Source organism: Folsomia candida, unplaced genomic scaffold (assembly GCF_002217175.1).
Source record: "Folsomia candida strain VU population unplaced genomic scaffold, ASM221717v1 Fcan01_Sc004, whole genome shotgun sequence".
NCBI classification, from domain to species: domain Eukaryota; kingdom Metazoa; phylum Arthropoda; class Collembola; order Entomobryomorpha; family Isotomidae; genus Folsomia; species Folsomia candida.
Genome location: NW_019091196.1, coordinates 10,648,494 through 10,675,250, shown reverse-complemented (window position 1 = coordinate 10,675,250; position 26,757 = coordinate 10,648,494). Strand labels below are relative to the sequence as shown.

Below are 26,757 nucleotides of genomic sequence, written 5' to 3'. Positions count from 1 at the left end.
AATCCTACTTGTATACCCTCAAATGTATAATCAAACTATGATTCATGCTTTAAGCGATACATAAAATAACCTGGCCAGGTATATGGATGGACATAACAAAACTAAAACAGGTGCAACCGCCAAGCCTTTATCGCGTATAATTGCATATTGAATTGTTTTCCAATTTGTACGCATAGTTGGAATTGAAAACAATGTGTTTCGAATAAAGTTTTTACTGGTTTTGCCCAGGTGAAATTAATTCGACAAAGAAACTTCAAGTTTCCATTAGAGTTCCACCTACATAAGTCATTGCCCTAAATAAAATGACAAAGTCTACAGCATTGGCAAAGTGCTTCATACTTTTGGCAATCTGTGTTACCAGCACAGGTAATTTAACATCCTAGCCAAAATTATAAGATTATGAGTAAAAGTAACACATAATTAATAATTTTCATGTACACTAAACCAAATTTTTGGTGTATTACAGTCTCCATCCGTTGCTATCAATGTTCGTCGGACGAGGACAAGAGCAAAGGGGAAGATCATTGCGGAGTTTACAGCAAATTCGACAAGGACTATCACGTTCCCGTGGACTGTCAGGGGGATGAGAGTTACACTCCGGGGACATTTTGCGTCAAACTAACCCAGCAAAGTCCGAGGGGATTTATTTGGGATGGGAGGTTAGTAACCAGACAGAATAATTACAATAATTACTATTTCACTGGTAACTACTAATTATTTTTCAGATGGCGTCAAGTGATTCGTCGATGCGCGAGTGTGGCTGACACGGGTGTGACCGGGGTGTGCAACTGGGGCGTGTACGAGAACGGGGTTTACTGGGAGGAGTGCTACTGCTCCACTGACGCCTGTAATTCGTCGGATAAAATCTCACTGAACATCTCAACCATTTTGGTGTATTTATTTGTTACGATTTTAGCAGGGTTTAGGGCATGAACATGAAGTAACTGCTTTTATAATATTGTTATTTGATGTGCTGGTAAGGGTAATTGTAGTACCGGTGAAAAATCGAGTTTTAACTGCCATACGTGAAATTAACATGCGATGATAATGCTTACATGACGAATTTAAGAAAGTTTTAGTATTTATGATAATCTCTGCTCTCTAAGGATAATCTCTGATTCATGGATACTGAAAATGGATCTTCTCTCTAACGTTGACTATCTCACTAATAGAAATTTAGCATGATGCTGATGTTTTTGTATTTTTAAATTTTTGTATGTACATATGTACACATATAATGTGCATGTAATAAAATTTTGACATCAACAACTTTTAACATCAATAGCTTCGCGTGTAAAAAATCACCGATGTAATGTATGCATGTGCACCCACACCTTAACCTTAACTCATAATATCCGCTAGTGTGACCCATACTGGTTTTTAAAGAAAAAGCTGAAATTTTGGACCTATGGACAAATTGATCACAATTATAGTACGATGCCACTTTCAACTTTTGTGGATTGGATCTCAAAGGTAACTCTGGCTGGCCTACGAAATGTTGAAATTAAGAAAAGGTCGAAGCAGATGACTGACTCGGGCTACGAGACTGAATATTGTAGGTTTTGTAAGGTTTTATAAGAATGGGATTATCAAGTTAAATAGTTGCACTGCTTAATTGGAGATGAAGTCTCTAATAGCACTGACCATAATGTCTTTAATACCAGGGCAGTTAAATCACTATGCCACTTGATTTTCAACCATCATAAAAATATTCCTTTGAAAAATTAATTAGTTGAACACTTATATCTTGTATGACACTTTAATAAATCATAAGTACACTCCAAATTCAATCATTTTTGTATAAATTTTGCATAATGCCTTCTGCTGCTAAAAGTAAAAATACTGAAAACAACTCGTCCTCCTCCTCAATATTTGAAGCCCGTCTTTTAAAACTCACAGAGGAGGTCGAGGAAATAATCTCACACAAAATGTTGGAAAACATGGATAAAATAACTCGACTACGTGAACAACTAAATTTTGAGCATAACTGGAAACGTGAATTTCAAGGAGTAAAATTGGAGTATTCGTTCAAAAAATCAGAAAATTCTAAAGAGGATGGGAGAACAAATGAGAAAAATGTAAGGAACTTTTCTTAATGAGGCAAATTGAGACTCATAATTACACACTCATTTTTAAATGCATACTTCTTACGATTAGCAGATCACCAATGAAAATGGTAAAGATGAGGCGTCTCAAAATGCTGATTTATCTCAATCTACCTCGAAACCTTCTGAAAAACAGGATTCGAAATCGGATAACTCAATTTCGAAAACTCGAGTTTCCAGTAATCGAAAAATCCTGACCCTCTTGGAAACTATTCAACCTTACGTGAATGACTTTGAATCCACTTGGCACACACTCGGCACATGGCTGGAGCTGCAAACATCGCAACATCAGACCGGAAGTAATTTTGGAAATGAGGTGATCGCTGCAGTCTCAAAGCTATTGGACACGTATGACCATCTTCGATTTCTGGGAACACAAGATTACTTTGAAGGAGGATAAAATTGACGACTGACCTGGAAAAAAATGAGGGTTTAGAGGACGCATTTTTTGCCGTGGATAACTTCGATTTTAATTATGCGAAAACATTGAATGAGACTCTGATCAAAATTGAAACTGCATATTTGGTAGCGTATGATTCTTGCACTAAAAATTGGACCATGCTCAGGTCGGAGGGTGCCCAAAAGCACTGTTTCATGAATTGAACTGAATTCGTCACAAGACGCTGAGAATTTTGTCAAATGTCTTTCGTCCAACAAAATTGTATTGTTGGTTTATGTATGAACATACAACAACTGAATGCACACAAATTTCTAATGCTAATTTTTAAGCGATGCTAATTTTTAAACAAAATAAAATGCTAAAGAAAATTTTAAAATGCATCACATTTGTGAGTAAATATTAAATATTGCAAATATTGTAATATTCAGATGACGTTTGAGATTTGTTATCATGATTTATGTATTTATTGGCTCATTTGCAAGTGAATCGTGAATATGAATTTGAGGTGATGTGAAGCACTTGCAATATTCACTAGACAGTAGAGACGCAGTCGTGTTGGTAATAAACTGTTGATAATTTCAGCTGCTTGAAAAAAGTTCTTATTTTTTTTAGAAAAATTCTCCAATCAAAATAAAATCTCGGAACTGTATAAAATCACTTGCATTTTCAGAAATCTAATTTTCTATTAAAATGAACTCCAAACATCTGATGATTGGTACGGTTTTCTGCAGTGGAATGCAATTTTATTATTATTATTGTTATTATAACTGGATTAATTAATATTTTAGGTGACCCCTGCCCTCCACTTATCAATGGCAAGCTGAGAATCTACAGTATGAGATTTTGCCCTTATGCCCAGCGTGCATTACTGATTGCAGCAGCAAAGAAAATTCCGTAAGTCGCTCTAACTGGTTATCTTCTAACTAAATACGTAGTTTGATAAATCACTATTTTTAGGTATGACGTGGTCAACATAAATTTGCGAACTAAGCCAGAATTCATTTTTGAGAAAAATCCCGGAGGAAAAGTTCCAACACTTGAATTGGCAGGAGACGACGAAGGATGTTTATACGAAAGTTTGATTGTTTGCGACTACATGGACGACGTTTATCCATGCGGGGCGTCGGCAGGGGACGGATCATGTGTGGATCGGCTAACGGCAAAATCTCCTTTGCAGAAGGCCAAAGACCGCATTTTGATTGAACGATTCAATGCTGTATGTAATTAGTTTTACATGAAATATGATAATTGTAAATTTATTAAATGCCTGCATAGGTCACCACTTTGGATAATCAAGCCTTGATGCTCCCGCCGGAATCAAGTGACGCCGAGATAAAGGAACTGCTTCAAAACTTGGTAGATTCTCTTAAACCGTTTGAATATGAGTTGGGGATGCGGGGCACAAGATTTTTTGGAGGTATTACTAATTCTTACTGTAAGAATGTAATTGAAACCCTGAGCATGAATCAGATTAAAATATTTATTTTAATTAGGCAATGAGAAGCCAGGAATGGTCGATTACATGATTTGGCCATGGTTCGAGAGATTACCTGCTCATGCCCTGCTTTGGGGGAGCAACTTTGACTTTCAACAGGCCAAAAGTTGTTTGCAACAACTGGTATGATTTCATATTATTCATATAAATATGTAGATTATACTATACTTTAAAGATTAAATCCACCAAAGTTGACCTTTATTTTTAATCTCATTTTAGAATGCATGGGAGGAAGAAATGATCAAGGACCCTGCCGTTAAAGAAAGTTACCTCAGCCCTGAAGTTCACCACACTTATCGTTTAGGAAAGAAACGTGGATCTCAAGATTACGATCTTCTTTTACACAGCAAAGATTAATCACTCCGTTATGAAAATTCTTCTGCATATTTTATGTGTACACCGTTTATGAAAAATGCATAAAGATTATTGAGTTCATTTATATTCTAAATAGTGTGTCTTTTTTAATCCTTTATGCACCCGAACAGTTTTCAGCCAAGTATTTTACTGTATACTATTATTTTTGATTAAGTATTCATATTTTTAATCCACCCTGCACACCGACTCCTATAAGTTGTTCAAGTCTTAAAAAGAGGATCCAGATTTTCGCAGCACTGATTGAACACATCGTCTGGTTCTTGTTCTCCCGAGATTGTCAAAACAATCGAGGCATACTCTTGAATTACGGGTTCGGAGAGTTCATGGAAAATTTTGATCCGGTTGGCAATCGTCTCCTCGTTGTCATCCACTCGTCCAGAGTCCTTACCTCGTTGCATTAGGCGCTGCTTCATAACGGCGTCACTCACCTCAAAGTAAACGATTTTGGTACATGGCCCAATCTGCGCAAAAATTAAAGTTGGACCATCGGATAATTGTTGAGATAAATTGACCTGATTTTACCTTTTCTTCAAATTCTTTCCCTTGTATAACTTCGCGAGGGTAGCCGTCAATCAGGAATCCGTTCGATCCTTCGTACCATTCAATCATTCCCTTCTTTAACAGATCAAGCACTGTGGATGTAATTATTTATCAAAAATTAATTGAGATAAATTATTCATGAATTGCTTTTAATTAATCGCCCTGTTTAGTAAATGTTGTGAGGAGAGAGTATTATTATTATTTTATTTATGGAAAAGTTGTTTTGGGGTAATGTGAGTTGCCATGAGAGTGCTCTTGGCTCGTAGCATAAAACTGCGAGCTCGAGCAAAAATCAGTCAGTTCGTGGTTGGATTCGGTCGAGAGAGGACCTGCGGATTCGAGCTGCTGCCGTGCTGAAGAAGAGATTCCAGCGACAACAGCAGCAGAAATTATTAGGAAGAAAAGGTCAAAGGGTATGTTTTAGGGCACTGCAGAGGCATCTTTGCAGGTAATGTGCTGATAGAGGCATCTCTCCAGCACCTCAAAGTTTCTTATTTGGTCACGAGAAGTGACAATTGTATGTATTTGGTCAAGTTAGTTATTTTTCTCTCTCCCTCCAAGTTATTGAAGTCTGGTGGGAATAAATTGTGGGGCTTTTGTCAATTGTAAATCTATGTCGTGGTGTCATATTTATTATAGTGTAAAGAGTTGTGGATGATTATCTCATCACAATTTAGCAGTAAGAACCTGGGAATTGCATTGGATATGCAAATTGTGTCGTAATTAAGGTCGGGAAGGCTTAATTCGTCACAAATTGGGGGCTCAACCGGGATCTGCACAGTTCGAAATTTGCTTTTTTTGCTAAGGTCAAAAGGTCATATTTTTTTTAGTGAAAAACGGGAGGAAGTATTGTGAAAATTTAATTTGGCAAAGAAAAAAGACGGAGGGTCATTCATAGTGTGAAAAGCTGAAAGGAAGTTAGTGTTTTTTTTTGCTTTATAACCATGCCTAGTGGAACTAGGGGTGCAAAGAGGAGAGAAAGACGACAACAAATGGCGGAAATGGGTGAAGACGAATTTGTGCAAAATGCACCATCCAGTAGGCGAAAAGAGAGAAGGCATAGACAGGGAGTGAGTAATGATGAGGTTGTTCATGATGTGCACAATGTTGCGAATAATTCAAATACATATGAAGGGCTCCTGGAGGAAGGTGAAAGTCCCGAGGAAAATGCACGGCAAAACAGGCAAGGTAGTTCAAATAGTGGAAGGAAATCAGTTGTCCAGGCTAATGAACTGCATAATTTAGTGTCCAACTTAGTGAAGGAAAGTCAGGCTACTAGTAAACAAGTGGTAGGAATTTTGGAGCAGTTGACTTCAGTGTTGGGAGGACTGAAAGCCAATGAATCTGATTCTACGTCAAGAGAAAGTTGGAATAGAGAGAAAGTACTCCCTCATTTGAAGGGAAAGGAGTTATTGATTCCTAAATATGCTGGGTCACATGAGTTAAAAACTCCTTTTGATTTTTTGACGGAATTAGAAAAGTATCGATTATCCGCAGGTTTGTCTGAGCTGCAAATGTTTGTTTCTATTGTCCCAGTAGCACTTTCTGGTCAGGCATACGAGTGGTTTCAATTTGTTAAGAATGACATTACTTGTTGGGATCAGTTTTGCAAATTATTTAGAAAAGAGTTTCAACCGCCAGGGTATGATGAGGAATTGAGAAGGGAATTGGAGGAAAGAACGCAAGGTCCTCACGAAACTCTCTCTCATTATATTAGAATTATTAATGGTTTTTACCAGCGAATTGATCCTCTTACACCTGAATCTGTTAGAATTGCTAGAATTTTAAGGCAAATGCATCCCAGTTATAGACAAAAGGTTCTGAGAACGGGTGAAGAGTTCCTTAGCATGAGACAATTGGCTGATACTGCGTTAAGAGTACAGGAGGATATTTGGTACGAGAAAGAATACCGTGAGCCTAAGCAGTTTTCTGTGGTAGAGCCTTCTTTAGCGTATAAAGTACCAGAGTCTCGAGAACCTAATTTTAGTCAACCTAGTAGTTCATGGGGAACCAGTGATTTGAAACGTAGCTCTTTTGATCAATTCCGTAATTTCCATTCAGCACAAAAGTTTAACCAAACTAGTATAAAATCAGAATCTTTGCCACGTAGATTTTCAGAATCAAGTAGTCCTCGAGCTAATTTATCTTTCTTGTCTAGTCAAAATAGGGCACAAAGCCTACAGGAAAGTGGTGTTTATGCTTCACGTCATCGTCACGTCCTCCTTCAAATCCGATTTTTTGATTGGCTGAACGAAATTATCACTACGACAATTAAAAATTTTAACCAATCAAAAAATCGGATTTGGAGGAGGACGTGACGGTGACGTGAAGCATAAACGCACCTGAAGTTAGCACAAGTTCACAACGTATCACGGCGTGTTTTATTTGTGGGGTTGAAGGACACATTGCAAAGAGTTGTCCTCATCGCCAAATTCAGAGTTCGGGAAACGAGTCCGACCTGAGCCAAGTGTAGGTTGCGTGGCTCAGGTTTCTAGTGAAGGCAACCAGTTTAGTAATAAGGAGTCAGTTATGGTATGGGATCAGAAGTCTCCCTTGATTAGAATTTCTGTAGGTGGTCGTAACTTTTTGGCGTTGTTGGATACCGGTGCATCCATTTCTTTAGTTAACCAAGAGGTAATCAATTTAGTAGATTTATTAAATATTAGAAAACAAGAGTGTTTTACGAATGTTTCTTGGGTTAGTGGGCATTCTGTGGCATCTCAATTTGTTAATTTAACTACCACATGGGTTTCCGGAGTGAGGAAACAAAAATTTCATTTAGTGCCAGAGTTGCAATATTCGGTTTTGTTGGGACGCGATTTTATTGATGCTAATAAGATAGTTATTGATTTGTATTCTGGAGGCTGGTATCAAGGGTCAGAGAGGCAAAAGATGTTTCTGTTCGATGTAGAGGGTGAAAGTGGAGAAAGTAAAAGATCTCGTTCTGTCTTGCAAAGTGTGGTTTTACCTGACGTGTCGGTTGGTTGTTCCAAGACCGGAGGGGGTTCACCGCCACCTACTAGTGACTTCGTTTTTGTAAAGGGTTTACGCACTGATGGTAGCGCTATTGTAGGCAAACAGTCAGACGTCGAGCAGCTTTGCAATGCGTTAACCTTTAAATCGCAAGGCCAATTAGGAATGAAAGACTTTGAAGAGGTTCATTCTTTTGAAGACTTGTCGGTTGAGTTGTATTGTAGTCGAAATGAGACTGAATTTTGCACCTCCCCTCTCGACTTTGATAAAGTTTCTTCAAAACCCGGCCGGGCAGACGAGCAAATAGTTGAACAAATTTCACCGTTATGCAATGATTCTCCTGATTTTGTATGCAATAGTGAGACGGTTAATTGTGAATCAGTTAAGAGCGATCCGAGACCCATGATCCCAGCTATTAATGATTGTTTAGTAAAGTTAAAAGTTGATATAGTCACAAAACCGAATATACAACGAAAGCATTGTTTAGATAATAATTTATGTACTCTGAATGATTGTGAAGTTAGCAGAGTCCCACTGAGTAGAGAAACGAGACGTAAATCACGTTTTGAATACAAGAATTTTCTTAAGAATAAGAAGAAATGCGTTCGATTCTGGTATATTCCAACAGCGATCAACCAGCGCAGATCACTTTCATTGATGAGAGACAAGCTAAGTGCTATTAGGTGTAGAGGTTTTAGGTTAAAGTTTATTAGGAGTTTATTGTTTCTCTGGAAGAGAAGGTATGTTAGGTCACAAAATAAGGGTGGTGATTGGTTAAAGAGAGTAAAATGTGGGTGTAAATCGGACAATGAAATGGTGAGTGACTATAGAGGTCCATTTGATAGAGGGAAATATTAGTGAGGGTTGAAATCGTGTAATTTCCAAATGCTAAAGTTGCTGCTCGTTTTATATATACACTATTCATTCAATTTAAAATAAGAATGCATTGGTTTTGGCCGAAATTTTAATCTAAATAATTTTCAGAAAGCCTTCCTCCTTGAAACAAAACTCAGTCGCCATTCGTTAGGGATCCTACAAACAATTTATTCCAGCCGTCGTCGTCTTCATTTCGTCTTACAATATCAATGAATTACAAGCTTGAGTTTAGTAATTAGTGAAAAGTGTATAATTTTGTATTTGTATGTATAATAATGTCTATGATAAGTATGCATTTGTGTAAATTGTAATCTAATGTTTTGTAAATTTATATGCGTTGCTTTGGGGGAGGGGATATGTGAGGAGAGAGTATTATTATTATTTTATTTATGGAAAAGTTGTTTTGGGGTAATGTGAGTTGCCATGAGAGTGCTCTTGGCTCGTAGCATAAAACTGCGAGCTCGAGCAAAAATCAGTCAGTTCGTGGTTGGATTCGGTCGAGAGAGGACCTGCGGATTCGAGCTGCTGCCGTGCTGAAGAAGAGATTCCAGCGACAACAGCAGCAGAAATTATTAGGAAGAAAAGGTCAAAGGGTATGTTTTAGGGCACTGCAGAGGCATCTTTGCAGGTAATGTGCTGATAGAGGCATCTCTCCAGCACCTCAAAGTTTCTTATTTGGTCACGAGAAGTGACAATTGTATGTATTTGGTCAAGTTAGTTATTTTTCTCTCTCCCTCCAAGTTATTGAAGTCTGGTGGGAATAAATTGTGGGGCTTTTGTCAATTGTAAATCTATGTCGTGGTGTCATATTTATTATAGTGTAAAGAGTTGTGGATGATTATCTCATCACAATTTAGCAGTAAGAACCTGGGAATTGCATTGGATATGCAAATTGTGTCGTAATTAAGGTCGGGAAGGCTTAATTCGTCACAATGTGTTACCTATTTCGCGAGGTACTAGTTGACCCGTCTCCATAATTTCGTTCAACTTTTTTCCAAGTTCGGAACCGTTGAGAACTTCGGCTCTGAGCAAGTCCCCGGAAGAAATATGAGCCAATTTATACTTTTGAGCAAGACGGGTGCATTGCGTTCCTTTTCCAGACCTTGACCGTAGATAAGTTAGAGTTAAAAAAAAGTATGAATTGAAAGTGAAAACTTTAAAGTAAGTGTCTAACCCGGGTCCTCCGACAATCCATAAGATCGGTTTTTTACCCGATTTTAAATCTTTTTCAATCTACGTATGTATAAATTAGTTGATTATTATAATTAGTTGAAAATTATATTTTGCATATATTTTACCTGAGCCTCTTTCGAGTTTTTTCCGCAACATCCACCCATTGTTACAAGTATAATCAATCATTAACAGTAGTTTAAAGAATTTTTGACATTTTATATCATGTCGGAAGAATATTTTTTAGCAAATAAATTCGAAACCATTTTGTCAAGGGCCTAAAATACATCTATGGAAATTTGATTTATAATCGCAGACGTCTATCCGAATCAAGTTCCCAACCCACCAACATCGGTTTTTTTCTCTGCTCCCTGTGTCACATGAGTGTATTTTATATTTTATAAATATGCTTGACATTAATTTAATAATATATACATATTCTATTTATAACATGATATTTATAGTATTTGTAGTGAATTTATTCAAGGATTGATATGTCGTTAGCCTTTACAATCATTCATTCACTCGTTTCATACATTTCATACAAAAGGCATTCAGATTATTTTACACATACATATATATTTTAATCTTCGTTTGGATGAGACCGTACTTGCGTAATGCTTTTAGTTATGCTAATTAGACGTATTCATTAACTAATCTTTGCAATCAACAGGGTCAAAGTGGTCGTATGCATTTTTCTTTAGTTTCATCGTCACTGTATGCATTCATCAATTCCTGTCTGGAAGCAAGACTTGATAGCAATTAAAAATCAGGAATTTATGAGGGGATAAATTGAGACTTCCAGTAATTCACACAATTTGGAGTCGTGCTAAGAAAACTATTGCAAAATTATCCAAAGATGCAAGGCAAGGACTTGTGCAAAGTAGGAAAGTGCCTCTATTGTTTTGTATTTTATACTAGTAGGCATGAACGATTGTCGCTTTTAAGTACTACATTTTTTATAGGGAACAAGATCGGTCAAATGGTTGACTGGGGTCATATATGGGGATGAAGTGGGATCGTTGGGCAGAATGCTTGACATTTTCGATATTCGGGCCATTGATCATAAATATTTGGGTACCTAACAAACTAGCAATACACATCTACATACATTAGCAGCATAATCATTAGCATTTACACATTACATACATATGTATCACTATTAGTATATTTGGTCTGCTTTGATTTCATGGAAGCTTGAAGGAAATTTGGTAGATTACTCAGCGTTAGTTGGCAAACATTATTTTTAATGGTGCACTTGCACTGGTCATTTATCATGATATGTCACATTGATGTTGATAAGTATTGATTTATCCCAATTACTGAGCTGAAGTTTTAAGTAATTATTATAACTGTCACACTTATAATTGTCATTATTAATAATTTCGTTATCTCATTTGTTTCGTAGAAGAATGCATTTAAGTTACTTGTTATCCACATAATCGATGTGTATGCCAATTATGATTGACAATATTTTTATCAATTTTTGGATAGTGTATCTCTAAAATCACAATAAATAAGTTGATCAAGTAGGATAAATAGTTGACATTGTCCGACATTTTCAATCATTATTTTTCATCTCCCCGTGAAGGCGTGGTCATCATGGAAAAATTACTTGTGTTCGTATTTTCCTTCGCAGCAATTCTCCAATTAGCATTCGGCGTTGGAGCGTTAAAACCAAATTACATAACTGAGGAAGAGTTCGCCTTTGCTAGAAAGAATCCAATTAGGGTGAACAATTTTACGGCACCACTTGAATTACCTCCTTATGGAACGGAAGGGGTGAGCTGGTCATTCTCATAAAAATCGATTATTTTTGTATCCCACTTTTCCTATAAGAAAAAAAAACTTCGGCATTATCTTCTGTAGCAAGTCCCACATCCACGACCCGGATTTGGACCACGTTTTTGGACTAATGGTCAAGTCCCTTACACGCTCGACCCTACGTTCACCGACTCTCAAAGAGAACAAGTCGCCATTGCTTTAAATACTTATCATGAAGCGACTTGCATTAGATTCATTCCAAAAGAAGGTCATCACACGTCATGGGTGGACATTTTACATGATCCGACCGTCTGTGGTGTGGCACACGTTTGCATGAACAATGGGGCCCAGTTTGCAAAATTCGGGGGAACTTGCGTCAATCCGGGCACCATGGTACATAAATACATACGTGATGACCAATTTTTATTGCAGTAACTGACTTTAGATTTAACGATTTAGGTCCACGAGCTCGGGCACACGTATGTAAAATATTCACTATTAACAATATTTAGATAAATTTTAATTGGCTTAAACATAATGTAGCCTTTGCATGGGGCACGAGCAAACTCGCCTCGATCGAGACAATTGGATTGGATTCAATACTGCAATTTGCCAGCCACATGGTATTGATAATCCTGATTTTGATCGAGGTCTGCATAAGTTGTATGACTACGTTAGGTAAGAACGATTTCTGCCGAGAATATGGATTTGTACAATTTTACAATTTTTTGATAATTTTGTTTACTTATTGATTTTAATCATCGAATCGAAGCATCGAACATTACGAGGGGGAATGGTAGATAACTACAATTTAATTAGCGCAAGATGTTCATTTAATTAACAACTTTTTATAATCAATTAATTTAGTTACAGCGGATGCTTCCAGCCAAAACAGCCAGGTGTGACCAAATGTGGATCTGGAGGACCACTGGCTGTTCTTGATATTGAAGTTTTGAACGAAATGTATGGTTGCAATTCGGGTAATGAAAATAAAAGAAAGTATGCTTACCAATTGTTGAAAGTTTTGCAAAATATGCAAATATGAATTCATTTTGCAGGATGTCAAGGCTATCGATACGTTAACAAGAACAACAACCCGTCCAGCCTAGTTCAGGCTGGGACCGAATTTAATGGCGAACCACTTTACTCTTGCAGAGCTTATCATCAAGGTGACATCATTCCAGGAAAGTATCATCAAGGTAGGTAAATCGGTGTTATCACCCACTTATGATATTTTTGGGCATTATTTTAATATAACTAGCTTTACAAACGGATTAGGTCGAGGGGAATGTCACGTCGCTTGGGGAGGTGGGGAGCATAGCAAATTTGACAACATTGAAGTGCTGACGAATCCGAATGGTGCCAATTTTATCTGGGTAAATGCTGTAAATCTCCCTTCGAACGCGGTCCGTGGTGGGAGGACGAATGAACGCGAGACCATTTACGTCATTCAGTGTCAACTTCAAAGTGGGGACCAGACGGTTTGGATGCCTGGAAAATTCATACCAAGTACGGGAGCATACACCAGTTATGGAGGACAAGAGATTCGCTGTGCGGCCGTGCAATTCCTTGCCTGCAACAATTAATTTATGGAAATGATTGCATGTTTATGAGAAGAGAAAGCAATACATCTCGTATTTTTGGAAGAAGCTTTTGTCGTAAATTTATTTCAAATGCAATTAATTTGGTAAAAACGTCTGGAAGTAGCAACAATTATTTAGCATTATTTGGAAGTAATCTCATATTATTTTCATCAGAAGCAAGACAAATTCCATCGACTGAAACCTCGCAAAATTTTCTTTCTATCGGTTTCCTGCAAAGATGGGAAGTTATTCAGGTACTCTCTCAAACTGGACTTTTCCAATCGTCCAAAGGTTGTCCCACCACTTAGGAATTTTATAGTTTTTGAAAAATCCCCACGTGCCAATGCATTGTAGCCTTCAAAAGTGATGTCCTGAAATTCATGAATAATATAAAATCTGAAATCTGAAATCTTATGCAAATTATACTTGAATAATTTATCTATTTAAAGTACCGATTGGTAGAATGGCTGATGATGGAATCGCGTCAGTCTCATTCTACAAAGCGCAATGATGTAGCTCAAATCAGTTATCCGTCCACTTCGACTTATTTTTAGCTCCCGTAAATCTGTAACGAAAAATATGCATGCATGTCAAAATCCACTAATTATTCATTTAATTAAATTTACGATTGTGTACATATATTCCAATTTATTATTCGTTTGTATATACCAGTCAACTCTAGAATCGCCGGTTTAGTCCAATCCTCCCCCAACATCCCTTGGTCATTTAACCCAGGACAATTTTCCAGCTCCACCTTTTCCAGGAGTCTCAGCCCTCTCCACATCACTGGAAAGTCTTTCGTCGCCCCCTTAAAACCAATTAAGGAGAGTGACCTCAAGTTACAAAAGCACTTGACCACTTTCACCACGTTGAAGGAAATCGCACTTTCCACCACGCAATGATTTTGAACTTGCAACTGTTTCACGCTAGGCCTTGAAACTTCTAGCAGCCCCTGAACAAACATGTCCATCCTTTTCACCTTGCTGCACCTCGGATGAAGCTGCTTCCTTATTTTAAAGTCGATATTTAGCGTGTTCAACCGAGGAAAGTTTTGCACGACGAAAATATCCTGGTCGATATGAAAAGTAGAAAATTGCACTACAAGTTTGCGTAAATTAGCAAATTCATAATTCAACAAGAGATCTGTCGTGGAGGCCATCACGGTCATAATTTTACTCGCAATTTCAGACATTTGCATACTCGGTTCCGACGAAAGGGAATACGTTAACTTGCCCAGATTAAAATTGGAATCGTGAAATTTGTCATAAATTAAGTTAAGGTGTCGATGATAACATAGCAGCGTGAGGCAAAAGAGGCCCGAGTCGGAGAGTGCGGATCGAGACTCCGGAACGACCACGACACTCTCCAAATTGGGGGCTTTGACTCGATTTTCAATAATCTCGATGAGGGGACGAACCACTAAAACGTCGGTGGGTGTGGTGGACGTCATACTGTTTTTATTATCCCAGCCATACTTGAACGGGTAGGCGTTGATGGGAGAGAAGGTGAGAAATGGGACGACCAAGGACTTCAGGGTGGAACAACACACCGAGAGGACATGCTCGATGAAGAAGTCTGCCCCCTTCTTGTCATCGCTGAGGATCTCGTGAATGCCGAGATGTTGTAGAGAATAGCACGCCTTGGAGAGTCGGGCCTTATCTTTTTGCGGCAGTTCGGCCAACATTGTCCCGTCAATCTCTTCAACGACCAAGATACTGAGGGAAGCACAGCTACAAATAATTTTGATAATGGCAGAATCGTACACATTCGAGGTGAACTTGAGGGTTGTGATGTGTTCGGAGAATATGAGAGTAAATTGCGACAATTGTTTCTGCGGGGGGCTAAGTTTCCAGTGAAAGTTGAAATGCGTCCAGGTCGTTTGAGAGTTGAGCAGAACAACGAATGCTTGCCGAGTTTTCACATTTATGCAAAGTTTATCCAAAAATTTATGCTCGACACAGGCTTTCGTCGATTTACAGGTGAGACGAAGGGTTAAAATATCGGTGGGAGAAAGGTGGTTAAAAATTTTATCAAAAATCTGAAAATATTTAAGAGTCTGTAGAAGCATGTATTTATTTATCTAATGAGTAAATTATAAATTACGCATAAATTCTCACCAGATTTGGCAGATTGAGCAACCCAATATCGAAATGAGATGACGAGGAAGCAAAACTTTCACTACTTTCACTGCGACTTACAATTCCAGATTCCTCCTCAACATCGTCCCCTTCTTTATGGACTAAACTATTATCCAGATCTGTATGCATGATGTATTGTTTTTACCATAAATGGAAGATACGCTAAATTAAAGTATGACGAGAAAGTGCGTCGTGTGTCGAGAAAGTCGTCGTCAAAGCTATCATGATTTTACGATACTACAGGCGTAGTTGTTGTGGTGGTAAGTACGATGGTGAAAAAAGTGGAAAGAAAGTGAAATTCCCTCTTCACATTGTAAATACAATCTCGGGCTGAAAGACGAAGTTCCGAATTGGGTCGAAATCCTGATCGCTTGCTTTCTACATGCTTTCTCCTCTGGTTTCCTGGTCTGTTGTGTTTTCTCTGCATCGAGCTACGTCAAGGTGACGATATCCTTAGTCGCATTCTCTCCACCGTCTCCTCGTTACATATAAAGAAAGGAAAAGTCGGCTGAAATCCCCAGTTCTCATTCCATTCGTGTTTATGTCAAGAGTCCCATTCCGCATGCAGTGTCAAATATTTAACTCCCGTCGTATGGGACTGACGACGGAGGTGATGTGGTGATAGTGCGAATATAGTAAACGCCTTTAAAAGCCCCTTGTTCAATTATGCACGCAAAGGTGCCAGCAAAAAGAGGCCCGGAGTGAATCCGCTCAATAATGAGGGAATGCATGTCGATAGGTACATATTCATGTAGAATATACGTACCCATATTTATAAATATATGAATATTTAAGCTTTCTTGTGTATCAAATTTTCATCACTCTTTTAATCAACACATCAGCAGAAAGTTGTAGTGTCATTCAGTAAATTTGGTTAGTCAGTAGTTGGGTGGATGCATTAATAAGCTGGACACATACATACGCAATCATCTTCTCGATAACTGAGCAAATATAGCTCTTCCTCTTCACATCATCATCATCGTCAATCAAGTGACAGATGTTATTTACAGCGTCGTCTCCATTTTTTGTTTCAGTATGACCTTGATATGGCCACTTGGTCAATTCATGCAGTCATTAGTCAGGTCATTGCAACACCGTGGTGGTCGTTTTCAACCAGTGGACATTGGCACCGTATCTTGAACACAGCAGCAGTTCCACCACCGAGAAGAAGAGAGTGAGTTATACATAAATGACGCTTTTCTTACCATGGTGTTATCTTGGTGACCTTTACCCACCACCTTTAATACTTGGTCCACATATGAATTAAATTATTATAATAAATGTCAACTTGCTAACAACATGGGACGAAGAAGAGGGAGTATGGTTGGAAAGTATTACAATATTCCTCCATCCACCGCACTGCTGCTGCAATTAAAAATGAAAATACTGATTCGAGTGGGCGAATAATAAACAAGTCTCAATAAGCAAAAGCAGCTCGTCCAGCAGTGTTTTATTCATAGGGAGTTTACGAATTCATGGGAAAGAGTTGTTGGGACAGACGCCTTCTTCTGAGTACTGCTGGACTACGCTGGATGGATATTTATAACAATCTTGGGTCTCATTTTTCAACTCGGCTTTAATCATACAAATCGATTTCTTGTCGTGGTCATATAAGAATTCAGCCCAATTCCGACATTTAACTCTTTTCGCTGAAAGTGTACGTATGTATGCTGAAAGTATGAAGTAGTGGTGGTGGAAGTGGTAGTGGTAGCTGGTAGCGTCAGGTTACATGACCGATCGATTATTGGAGCTGTTGTGGTGCCCAAGTTTATACGACATTTGACACTCTCTCTTCAAATTCCAATTGTGCTTTTTGGCATTTGTTTGCTCTGTTAGAAAAATGCAGTCCAGAACAATACTAATTTTTGTCGTGGGACTAATAGCATCAGAAATTAGTCAGGCATGGTAAGTACGACCTTATAAAGTGCACTTTTATGTAGACATGCAAACTTGTATACAGGCACATTGCTTAATTTTTGACTTTCTTCCAATGAATGAATAGGGCAGCCAAATCTATCTCGGAGATAATGGATAGCTTATTCCCCACGAAAGAAAATAGTCCCAATGACTATTATGATAAGAGGATTGTTCCCAATTCTGGAGGTATAGATTCATAATAATATTTTTATAATTTCTGACAAAAGGTTAATATTTGGTGTTCAAATGGGCAGTTAGTGTAACCGTGAGTGCCTACGTCTTGGACGTGTTCAACGTGGATGAGAAGAACCACGTGAGAAAATTATTCATAGTCATAAAGAATGCTAAAGACTTCATGAAAGTGACACTATTTTTTACAGGAGTTTACAGCACAACTGTACTTACGACAAAAATGGATTGATCCAAAGTTGAGGTTTGAACCTCCTGCAGGCGTTTTGAAAATTACGGTATGCACTTTTACAAATATTCGTTTTGAATTTATACAAAAATTTGGATGGTACAATTACTTAAATGCTTAATTCTCCCAAAATGTGTTTAGCTTGATCGAGAACACGCAGCAAAAATGTGGGTGCCCGACACCTTCATCGTCAATGAGAGAAGATCCACAAAGCATGATTTGACCGTTGATAACATTTTTACCAGCGTCATGTCCGACGGAGAAGTTCTCAGATCAATGAGAATCACTGTGACTGCAAGTTGCAAAATGAATCTGAAATGGTTCCCCTTTGACAGGCATACGTGCAGCTTAGTGTTCGAGAGCTATGGCTACTCCGCCAATGAAATAGCTTACGTTTGGGACAAAAATGACAACGGAGAGCCAAAAATTGGAGTCTCTGCTGGATCAGGGGGTTCCATCAATCAGGAAGTTATAGCGGTCAAGGGTGGCTATGCGAGTATCTCTCTTTCCAGTGGTACGAGAAATTCAGAAAAAATTATTTATGAAATTATTGTGCCCTTGATGTTAAGATAAATTTACCCACAGGAAATTATTCCCGAGTCTCCATTGAATTCATCATTGCCAGAGTTTCTACCCGATTTTTCCAAGATGTATATTTCCCATCCACCGTTCTCGTTATTATCGCCTTCATAACAATGACCGTTGTTAACTTGCACCTTCGCCTTCTCCTGAGCGTGATTTGTGTAAGGACCACGTTTTACTAATAATAAGTTATCTATTTGCATATGAGACACATAACTAATAATCTCGACTTGCCTCTCCTCCATAGATGGTTGGCATCGTAATCTTCACCTCTCTCTTATCTCAGGAAATGCCCAAAGTTTCCTATCAAACTGCACTGGACTTTTACGTGTTTAAATGTTCCTTCATGGTCTTTAATGTGGTTATCGGCAAGTGAAATTTAATGGCACATATAAATATCGTCATTAAATGGATGGATATTTAACAAACTTGTTTCAATCCACAGTGAACTTTATCATGTATCATCTCCTCAGACCTCAAGCAAACTCAAATGTATGAAACTTACTCATTCACATTTAATAATAATAAAATAAATATTTAATCATTAATGATTTTAACCGATTCATGTTTTTTAGACGCGTATGAGAATGCGTCAAATCAACGGAAGTGCAGATGATGCCAAAGAAATTCTTCCAGACACCGAACCCTCAGAAGAACACTTCAACATTGGACGCCCCAACTTTGACAGTCGGTTTAAAGAGTTAATTTACAAGTAATATTTTTTTAAATATTTCTGAAAAAGTTAAATATAGTTTATAATTTAATTTGAACTTAACCAAAATTTTCTAGATGCTGCATGTACTCTCAATATACGATGCCCTGCTTTTTCATCGTGTTTAACATCATTTACTGGATGGTTGTCCTCCTCTCGTCCAACTCGGTCGGAGACGATACGGATTTTATGCTTGTGGAAAATACAAATTAATATTTAAGAGAACACGATTGATAACTACTTCATGGACCAGTTAGTCAACCCAATAATGTAAAGAGTACCAGAGAAAATGATGCCGTCTCAAAAAACCAAACCAAATACACACAATTAATTCGCCATATCAATCACACACCCTTATTTTCACAATAAAATTAAATAAACCTGTTGTATGAATGTACGTACGTGATAGTACCAAAAATTGCCATTGTTGACTCATTGTTATTGCTCGCATTTGAGACGTCACAACCATGACGTAGCATGACATGGTCATTAATTTGGAGATGAGTCACTTTATTATGACGTACTTACTTTAGACGAGATGTGGTTAAATAAAGTGGTTCGTAGAAAGCTGAAACTATTTCCGCTTGAATGCAGACAGTCGAACGAACTCGTTTTTCCTGTGCTAAATTTACACTCAACGAGTCACTTATCATAACGTGTAGTAAGCCCATGAATATTTATTGAATCATCATTTCGCAAAGCGTATCAGATAATCGACATCCAGATAAGCAGTTCTCTGTGACTGAACTCTTTGACTCTATTTCAGTATTGTGCGAACCGTGAGTGAATCGCGTTCTCAAAAACAACGGATTACGAAATCTCATAGTCTCATCAACATCACGTAGTAAAAGCAACCACAGAGTCTCAACTGGTCTCATTTCATTTACAGTTTACTATAAGTAGCTCATTTTACTCTAACAATAATATTTACGAGGTCGAAAATCTCGAAAAGAAACAGCTGCACTTTATTAAAAACTTTGGAGAAATTCATTCAGGAAAGAGAAAGTAGCATTATGTATCCTAACGTAAGTATGGTGTTTTTGTATATATAAGGTAACTGATTGACTGAAACATTAATTAAATATTTATAATTCTGGTACAACAGCAAGGAGGAAGTCCATATCCACCTGCAGGAGGAGGAGGAAGTCCATATCCGGCTGCTGGGGGTGGCCTGCCCCCCATGGGATTCGCCATGCCATCGCCTTCAGCTCCACCACCAGCAGCACCATCGGGATATCCAGGAGCGGCCCCCTCTTATCCGTCTGCCCCACAAGGAGGAGCTTATCCGTCCGCCCCACAAGGAGGTTCTTATCCGGACATTGGAGGAGGAGGTTACCCACTGCCACCGAATTCAACACAACAATATCCTGCGCCACCATATCAACAGCCGGGTGCTTATAATGCTCCACAACAGCCTTATCAACAACCAGGTGGGGGTGCTTACCCACAGCAGCCTTATCCAGGACAACAACCAGGTGGATATAATCAGCAGCCGTACCCTGGACCTGATGCTTATCCGGTAAGTGTCGAGGTTAAAGATGATATAATATTATCTATAAAATATTTAGACCAGGTCAGGAATAAAAAGTTTATTGTCCTTGCAGCAATATCCTCAACAGCAAAGTGGTGGGCATGGTGGGTCCGGTGGAATTCTAGGAAAAGTTGGACCCATGCTTGCTGGAGGACTGGCAGGAACTGCGTTGGGGGGAATGGCTAACAAATTAATAGGTGGCAAACATGGAGGTCATGGAGGAGGAAGCCACGGATATGGTGGTCATAGTGGAGGTGGAATGGGTGGGGGAGGAGGCATGATGGGTGGTATTTTAGGAGGTGCTGCAGCGCTGGGCGCAGGCGGTCTTTTATCGGTAATTAATAATATCTAGCACATTTAAATATTCCCCTGAATAATAGTTGTGCTTACCTAAATTATGTTGCTTTTCAGAAAAAGGCAGCCAAGAAGCAAAACAAGCTGATGAAATATGGCATTCCTCTCGCTGCAGGAGGCGCAGGTAATTTATTTTTTTATGAAAGATAAAAAGAAGGTTACAAAGTATTGAAATTTTGAGACTAAATCTGCATTGATTTTGTCCTAGGTGCCTATGTTCTCTCAAAGGGGATGAAAAAGCACAAATTCAAGGGTCACGGACACGGAGGATCTTCCAGTAGTAGTTCCAGTTCGGATTCTGATTAAGCTGAATCGAATTGCATTTACATGACCCGAATTATATTAGAATCAGAGATATTGAAGTGTTCAATAACCAAAAGTTGTGGTGTACCTGAAATTTAAAGTTGTACTGGAACTTGCCTAAACTTGTACAAGATACAGTATTCGTCCATGAACTAATTTAGAGAAATGCATTTTATGAAAGTAATAACCATTACTTTACTCGAGAGAATTATATAATAACTCAAATAGTTTAACTATTCTAGTACTTTAATACATAAGCTTTATTAAGGTTTCTTTAAAGATAAAAACAGTTTGTTTTTGTTAATTAACAAAGCAAATGTATATGTATTATCGAACAATTTAACACTGAACTGATTGCAAAAATGCGTCCTTCCATACGTGGTAAATTCGTAATTGATATCAATTTTTAGCCCGAGTCAGGGCTTATGGAACCGTCATGTCTGTCCGTCTGTCTGTCTGTCTGTCTGTCCGGCACGATAGAGCCAAAACGGCTGAACCGATTGACTTGAAATTTTTACCATATGCATATTGGACAAAGTTAGGAAACGAGTTCGAAGATGGGCGAAATCGGTCCGGTGGTTGACCGGTGGGGGTCATCGGAGTGGGTGGGGTCTTATGCACCAAAATTTCAAAATTGTTGGAGAGAGCTGAAATTTGGTACAGAGGTTGCTAATGGCTCCTAATAGAAAAAAATAACTTCAGGTTGGAAAAATTTTCATCATGAGTGACCCTATGGGGTGACCCATACCGATTTTTCAAAACCATCATATCGAACTGAAATTTGGTGGAGAGGTTGCTTATGGGTCTTAATAAAAGAATATGATATGATATTGGTAAAATTTTTATCTGGAACGCCCCTATGGGGTGACCCATACCGATTTTTAGAAATTGTTTTAAAAAGATGAAATCCGGCACAATGATACTTAATGACAGCTAATTAAAGAATATGAAGTTAAAAGTGAACAAAGTGCAACCAGACCAAAGTGACCAGAGTGTAATCAGTATGGGGTGACCCATACTGATTTTTAAAAATCGTTATATCGAGCTGAAATTTGATTTGGAGGCTGAATAGCACATACATACAGCTTAGAACTTCAGGTTGTTAAAGAAGCCACTGGTCATGGTGGTCAAGGCACATGATTTGTAACTAATTCAAAAATTTGGTACCAAATAATAGAAACTATCTAACAAACTTTTAACCATCCACAACACGGAAGTTGGTGATATTATGTCGGTCAGTTCGGAAAAGAATTTAGAAGCGGGCTCTGACTTATTGAGTCAGGGACTATGTCCCTGACTCGGGCTATATGGAGTCTGCACTGTAGGTTTTTAGTAATACAATTTTGCACTAAAACTATAATGTTACCAATAATAATGTCAGTAATACACGTTATTTCAACTCTAAAAGATGATTCTGAATAAAATATCAATTAAAATCGCCTTCATACATACGTATTGTGTTAATTATGGGACATCGTAGACTATTCGTTGTAGTTGAAATAAGACTTTTTTTGATTAACCAGATCTTGGAATTTTGTAAGTCGCGTTGAATCGATTAATTAGATTCCGTGTTCCCATAAGTTTGTTGATGAAGGACACTGATTGCCTCACACCACGCTAAAGCGAATCCTGAAGGGTCCTCCAAGTTATATGTGCGGTTGGGCTATCGGTACAGAGAAAGATATAGGTACTTATATTTAAGAACTATCTAAAAATGTTAATGACAATAAATGACTGATGCGTGTAATACCGTCTGAATATTAAACACTTTAAAATCTTTGGCCTCCGGCTTCAATTTTTTAGACCAGGGAATCTCTCCTTTCACCGTCATGTTGTTGGGGTCGCAGTAAAATAGATGAGGGCCTTCCGTCAGAAGAAGCATTCGACGTCGTGCAAACAAGCCCTGTATAATAACATAGTTGTATGAAAATTCAATAAAATATTCTATAAAATAAACTGGTAATCTATGTATGTGTGTACCTTCCGCTTTGTGACCAATCCCTGTTTTAGAATCAGATTCCCTTTAACACACTTGTGCCACTCATTACTTTTCGCCTGTTCTTCAAGTCTCGTAAGTCGTTCTTGAACATCAAGAGGGAACGCCATTTTGCCCCTACTACACCTTCGTGGTGGTGACCCAATGCATTCGCTATTGCATCGATTTTGGGCGTCAATGTTCATCGTATTTAACAATTGAGCTGCACTATTGACATCGTTGTTCTCATTGGATGGAGTAATGGGTCCACTACCTTCCGATCCGTCTTCAGAAGAGACGCGAGCATGATGATCTTCCCATCGCAAATCTTCATCACTCGAACTGCGAAGGAATCGTTCCGCAATTACTCTTGGGTTAAAACCTGGTTCATAGTCTGAAGGAATTTGTATCTAAAAAATTAAAGCATCAAAGAGGTAACATAAACCATCTTTTTGAAACTTATCGTGTGGATCTTAATTAGTACAACCTTAATTAATCTTAATGGACTGGTAGGCGAATCTGCCGTAGGGTTCTCTTCAGCTAGTGGAACCCGCTGTGAATGAAGTGTGTCGAAATCCAACTCAGCAAAGAATGGATGTTCTTGAATACTTGTGTAAAATTTAGCGTCTTGTGCTCCAAGTCGTTCAGTAAATTGAAGTTTCTGCATAATTATTTAAAAATTAATGTTTTTCCTACATGAAATTTTAAAATCTACCGTACCAGTAGTTTTGAAATGATATCTTTAGAATCCTCATCAAAGTTTTCTTCAGGAAACTGAAAGTCCAAACTCAGAATCTTTTTAAAGATTAAAAATTCACTCCTAGAAAAAAAGCAGGGGGTCAAAATCACGAAATAGTTTGAAACTGATGTCATGCCATAATGCATACGCTGCTTGAAATGGTGTACGCCCAGCCATGAATTGAAACAGGATGCAGCCTAGTGCCCAAAGATCAGCCGCTGGTCCCACATCTGAATATCGTCCCTGTAGAATTTCTGGTGAAACGTACTGGGCTGTCCCTACAAAACTGTTGCTGCGTGCTCTTCCCGTAACTGGCTTTTCCGGATCTCCATTTTTCGCAGGTTCCTGTGTGGCTGTGAGGAAATGTACTTCATTAATAATCAATTACTTGATTCTAAGTAATGCTACTGCAATGAGTTTTTATTGCATTCTTCTCACCAGCAACAGGTATGGTAACGAGCTCCTTGCCAGACCCAAAATCGGTAATTAAGATATGCCCTTGTTCATTTAACAAGATATTCTCCGGTTTCAAATCCCTGTGACAAATCTTCAACTTGTGCATGTGTCGAAGAGCTTGGACGATTTCACCGCCATAGAACCGAGATACGTTCTTGGTAAACTTTTTACGGGAATTAAGCTGCTTTAATAATTCGCCCCCATAAGCAAAGGTCATGACGAAAACTTGCAAAATCAAACATGAAAATTATTCTCAATCTGAGCAAAAACAATTCTAAATTAAATTTCTCACATAATCGGTGTGCATCTTGGAATGTTGCATATAACTGAACAAAGTATGGAGCCGTTGGATCTCGATTTGCAGAAAGAATGGTCATTATATCCTTTTCTCGACGGATGGATTCCGCCTTTTTTTCTCGTATAATGTGCTGTTTATCACAAACTTTAACTGCAACAATAATAAATAATTGTAATTATTAGGTACTCCATCCATATGTAATAATTATACTTATAATTAGCATAAAACAATTTACTTGCATATTCTTTTCCAGTCTTGACATCCTTAGCCAGATAAACCTGTGATGATTAATCGGTACATGGATCATGAACATTTGTTATTCAAATTTTAGCATATTATAATTTAGTAGTTCAGAATAATTATCACTTACGGAAGAAAAACTTCCTTCTCCAACCATTTTGCCAAAGATAAAGTCTTCCGGTCTCTTTTTCGCCGGTTCAAGAGTGGATGCCTCATTTTCACCACTACCTCCTCCTCCTCCCCCGGCTATATTTGACATTTTTTCCCTAAATTTCCCTATTTACGACGTAGTGCGATCTATCTACTAAAAATTGCTTGCCTACTTAATTTAAACTGTTAAATTCGTTCCTAGTTAATTATGGTATATCGAGTAGAGGTAGTTTACACAGGTATATATGATACTGATGGTGGTGACAAATATTGTCGATAGGAGAAATTTCGTGGAGGAGTGGAATCGATGCCGACAATCCAGAAATTGAAGTCATCAAGGCGGAATATTTATTGGAGTTCTTGGTAAATAGCAACGCGTGATTGGAAGAATGGGTCATAACAGGGCAAATCACCAAGGGTCAAAATTCAATAATTAATCCTATTACCGTCAAGAATTTCTTCTACGCACTTAGTAAACCTGGTTAATCCCAACTTTAAAAAAGGTTCTGTTAAATTAGGTTATTCTTGTAATGGTGAACGGTAAAAATAGCCTTAAAAAATGAATCCCTCACATGTAATAATACTAATATATATTTTCTAATACTGATAATTTTACTGTCATAAACCATAAAAATTGTTCAGCGTAAAACTTTCTCCCTTAATAAAGAGTGGAGCCACCGACAAATAAATTATGCACACCCTGCAAGTAAAAAAGGTCTTCGGACTATTGGACTTGAAAAACCTGGAGGAAATGTCCAACCTATAAGTCATTATCACAACATAGTGTCAAAATACATGTCAAACATGTCATTCACACAATAAGTTTATGTATGTAGCACACAGATTTTTATTACCAAAGACTAGTTTAAGAATTTCAGAATTTCCCCAGCACTTTGCACCTTCAATCTGAATTATTGCCCTCAATTTTTCCAAATTCCTAGTTTAATTCCGATGACGTGACAATATTAGCAGTCTCGATTTTGCGATATTGCAATTATTTAATCTACGTGTTTTTGCCAGATGAGAGAAATGTCTGATGACATGCCATGAGCCTTGTGTGTGACTGACTCTTGTATAACAGAGAAAATGAGATGCAATGAATGAGAGAATCTTCGCAGAAAAAGTGGAGCAAAACTATTGTAACTTTGTTACCGGCACTGCATTGGTGACGCAAATCTAGAATTTTTTAGTGGTTTCCGGATTCCGGATGTGTTTTTGTACAAAAATGGAGATAACAAATTCCTTTGATTATATGAAAAACAAACCACTTATGTACATACAAGTCGTAAGATTGCATATATGTATGTACAGGTTCACAAGCTCTATGATTTTTTAGTGGTGTCATTCATAAGTTTAGGGTATGAGTGATTTTAACAAATGCAATTATTATGCAAACATAACTAAATTGTTAGCAATAAACCAATCGATAAGAAGGATAAATAGGATACAATTTAACAAATTGAGCTGTCGATTTAAACATGGGATTTTTTTATTACAAGAGACCAATGGAGTGACTACAATTTATACATATACGTAACATGCTTTTAATCGGATCTATTATAAGTTCTTTAATAATAAGACTATTTTTACAACTGATTATTCCAGCATCGAAGATAATTACTAGATAATTTTAATTGAAGCTTTTAAGAGTATGAAGAAGAAT

The 26,757-nt window shown here is 37.9% G+C and overlaps 9 protein-coding genes and 1 long non-coding RNA gene across 11 annotated transcripts; 7 read left to right on the top strand and 3 right to left on the bottom strand.

Annotated features, from left to right (window-relative positions):
- Positions 1–76: 76 nt before the first annotated feature.
- On the top strand, positions 77–1,282 carry LOC110848473. Its single transcript, XM_022095700.2, has 3 exons — positions 77–366; positions 467–659; positions 726–1,282. The coding sequence occupies exons 1-3, from the start codon at positions 303–305 to the stop codon at positions 931–933; spliced, it is 465 nt and encodes a 154-aa protein (XP_021951392.1). The 5' UTR covers positions 77–302; the 3' UTR covers positions 934–1,282.
- A 505-nt stretch (positions 1,283–1,787) lies between these two features.
- LOC118435213 lies at positions 1,788–2,941 on the top strand. The gene is made up of 2 exons (XM_035850821.1): positions 1,788–2,078; positions 2,161–2,941. The coding sequence occupies exons 1-2, from the start codon at positions 1,815–1,817 to the stop codon at positions 2,503–2,505; spliced, it is 609 nt and encodes a 202-aa protein (XP_035706714.1). The 5' UTR covers positions 1,788–1,814; the 3' UTR covers positions 2,506–2,941.
- Positions 2,942–3,057: 116 nt separating this feature from the next.
- LOC110848295 (pyrimidodiazepine synthase) lies at positions 3,058–4,448 on the top strand. The gene is made up of 6 exons (XM_022095476.2): positions 3,058–3,220; positions 3,294–3,399; positions 3,463–3,721; positions 3,781–3,922; positions 3,999–4,123; positions 4,220–4,448. The coding sequence occupies exons 1-6, from the start codon at positions 3,196–3,198 to the stop codon at positions 4,355–4,357; spliced, it is 795 nt and encodes a 264-aa protein (XP_021951168.1). The 5' UTR covers positions 3,058–3,195; the 3' UTR covers positions 4,358–4,448.
- On the bottom strand, positions 4,440–10,101 carry LOC110849133 (adenylate kinase isoenzyme 1). Its single transcript, XM_035851408.1, has 4 exons — positions 10,063–10,101; positions 9,706–9,997; positions 4,898–5,007; positions 4,440–4,836 (listed from the first exon to the last, which is right to left on the bottom strand). Exons 1-4 carry the CDS (start codon positions 10,099–10,101, stop codon positions 4,576–4,578), a joined length of 702 nt encoding a protein of 233 aa, XP_035707301.1. The 3' UTR covers positions 4,440–4,575.
- A 1,369-nt stretch (positions 10,102–11,470) lies between these two features.
- Positions 11,471–13,347, top strand: LOC110848532 (zinc metalloproteinase nas-7). Its single transcript, XM_022095778.2, has 8 exons — positions 11,471–11,716; positions 11,804–12,091; positions 12,158–12,177; positions 12,242–12,376; positions 12,471–12,494; positions 12,566–12,678; positions 12,757–12,897; positions 12,977–13,347. The coding sequence occupies exons 1-8, from the start codon at positions 11,537–11,539 to the stop codon at positions 13,282–13,284; spliced, it is 1,209 nt and encodes a 402-aa protein (XP_021951470.1). The 5' UTR covers positions 11,471–11,536; the 3' UTR covers positions 13,285–13,347.
- Positions 13,191–15,833, bottom strand: LOC118435212. Its single transcript, XM_035850818.1, has 4 exons — positions 15,399–15,833; positions 13,951–15,319; positions 13,734–13,846; positions 13,191–13,652 (listed from the first exon to the last, which is right to left on the bottom strand). Exons 1-4 carry the CDS (start codon positions 15,546–15,548, stop codon positions 13,452–13,454), a joined length of 1,833 nt encoding a protein of 610 aa, XP_035706711.1. The 5' UTR covers positions 15,549–15,833; the 3' UTR covers positions 13,191–13,451.
- Positions 15,834–16,030: 197 nt separating this feature from the next.
- On the top strand, positions 16,031–19,461 carry LOC110848045 (gamma-aminobutyric acid receptor subunit beta). The gene is made up of 10 exons (XM_022095139.2): positions 16,031–17,324; positions 17,422–17,522; positions 17,591–17,649; positions 17,717–17,803; positions 17,896–18,268; positions 18,340–18,497; positions 18,584–18,704; positions 18,782–18,828; positions 18,912–19,048; positions 19,126–19,461. The coding sequence occupies exons 1-10, from the start codon at positions 17,260–17,262 to the stop codon at positions 19,259–19,261; spliced, it is 1,284 nt and encodes a 427-aa protein (XP_021950831.1). The 5' UTR covers positions 16,031–17,259; the 3' UTR covers positions 19,262–19,461.
- Positions 19,462–19,596: 135 nt separating this feature from the next.
- Positions 19,597–21,557, top strand: LOC110848046 (translation initiation factor IF-2). The gene is made up of 5 exons (XM_022095141.2): positions 19,597–20,073; positions 20,154–20,567; positions 20,653–20,913; positions 20,991–21,057; positions 21,142–21,557. The coding sequence occupies exons 1-5, from the start codon at positions 20,062–20,064 to the stop codon at positions 21,237–21,239; spliced, it is 852 nt and encodes a 283-aa protein (XP_021950833.1). The 5' UTR covers positions 19,597–20,061; the 3' UTR covers positions 21,240–21,557.
- Positions 21,477–26,178, bottom strand: LOC110848044 (3-phosphoinositide-dependent protein kinase 1). Of its 2 annotated transcripts, XR_004834612.1 has the most exons (12): positions 25,949–26,178; positions 25,075–25,854; positions 24,940–24,982; positions 24,699–24,854; positions 24,389–24,631; positions 24,099–24,303; positions 23,932–24,031; positions 23,699–23,872; positions 23,217–23,621; positions 22,987–23,139; positions 22,603–22,899; positions 21,477–21,605 (listed from the first exon to the last, which is right to left on the bottom strand). XR_004834612.1 is itself a non-coding variant. In XM_022095138.2 (11 exons), the coding sequence occupies exons 2-11, from the start codon at positions 25,201–25,203 to the stop codon at positions 22,792–22,794; spliced, it is 1,716 nt and encodes a 571-aa protein (XP_021950830.1). In that variant the 5' UTR covers positions 25,204–25,854; positions 25,949–26,178; the 3' UTR covers positions 22,545–22,791. The 2 variants fall into 2 exon arrangements, 1 of the variants encoding a protein (XP_021950830.1); XM_022095138.2 differs by lacking the exon at positions 21,477–21,605 and having other exon boundaries at positions 22,545–22,899.
- On the top strand, positions 22,787–23,192 carry LOC118435214. Its single transcript, XR_004834613.1, has 2 exons — positions 22,787–22,923; positions 23,040–23,192. It is a non-coding gene; the product is annotated as an uncharacterized LOC118435214 (long non-coding RNA).
- Positions 26,179–26,757: the final 579 nt, after the last annotated feature.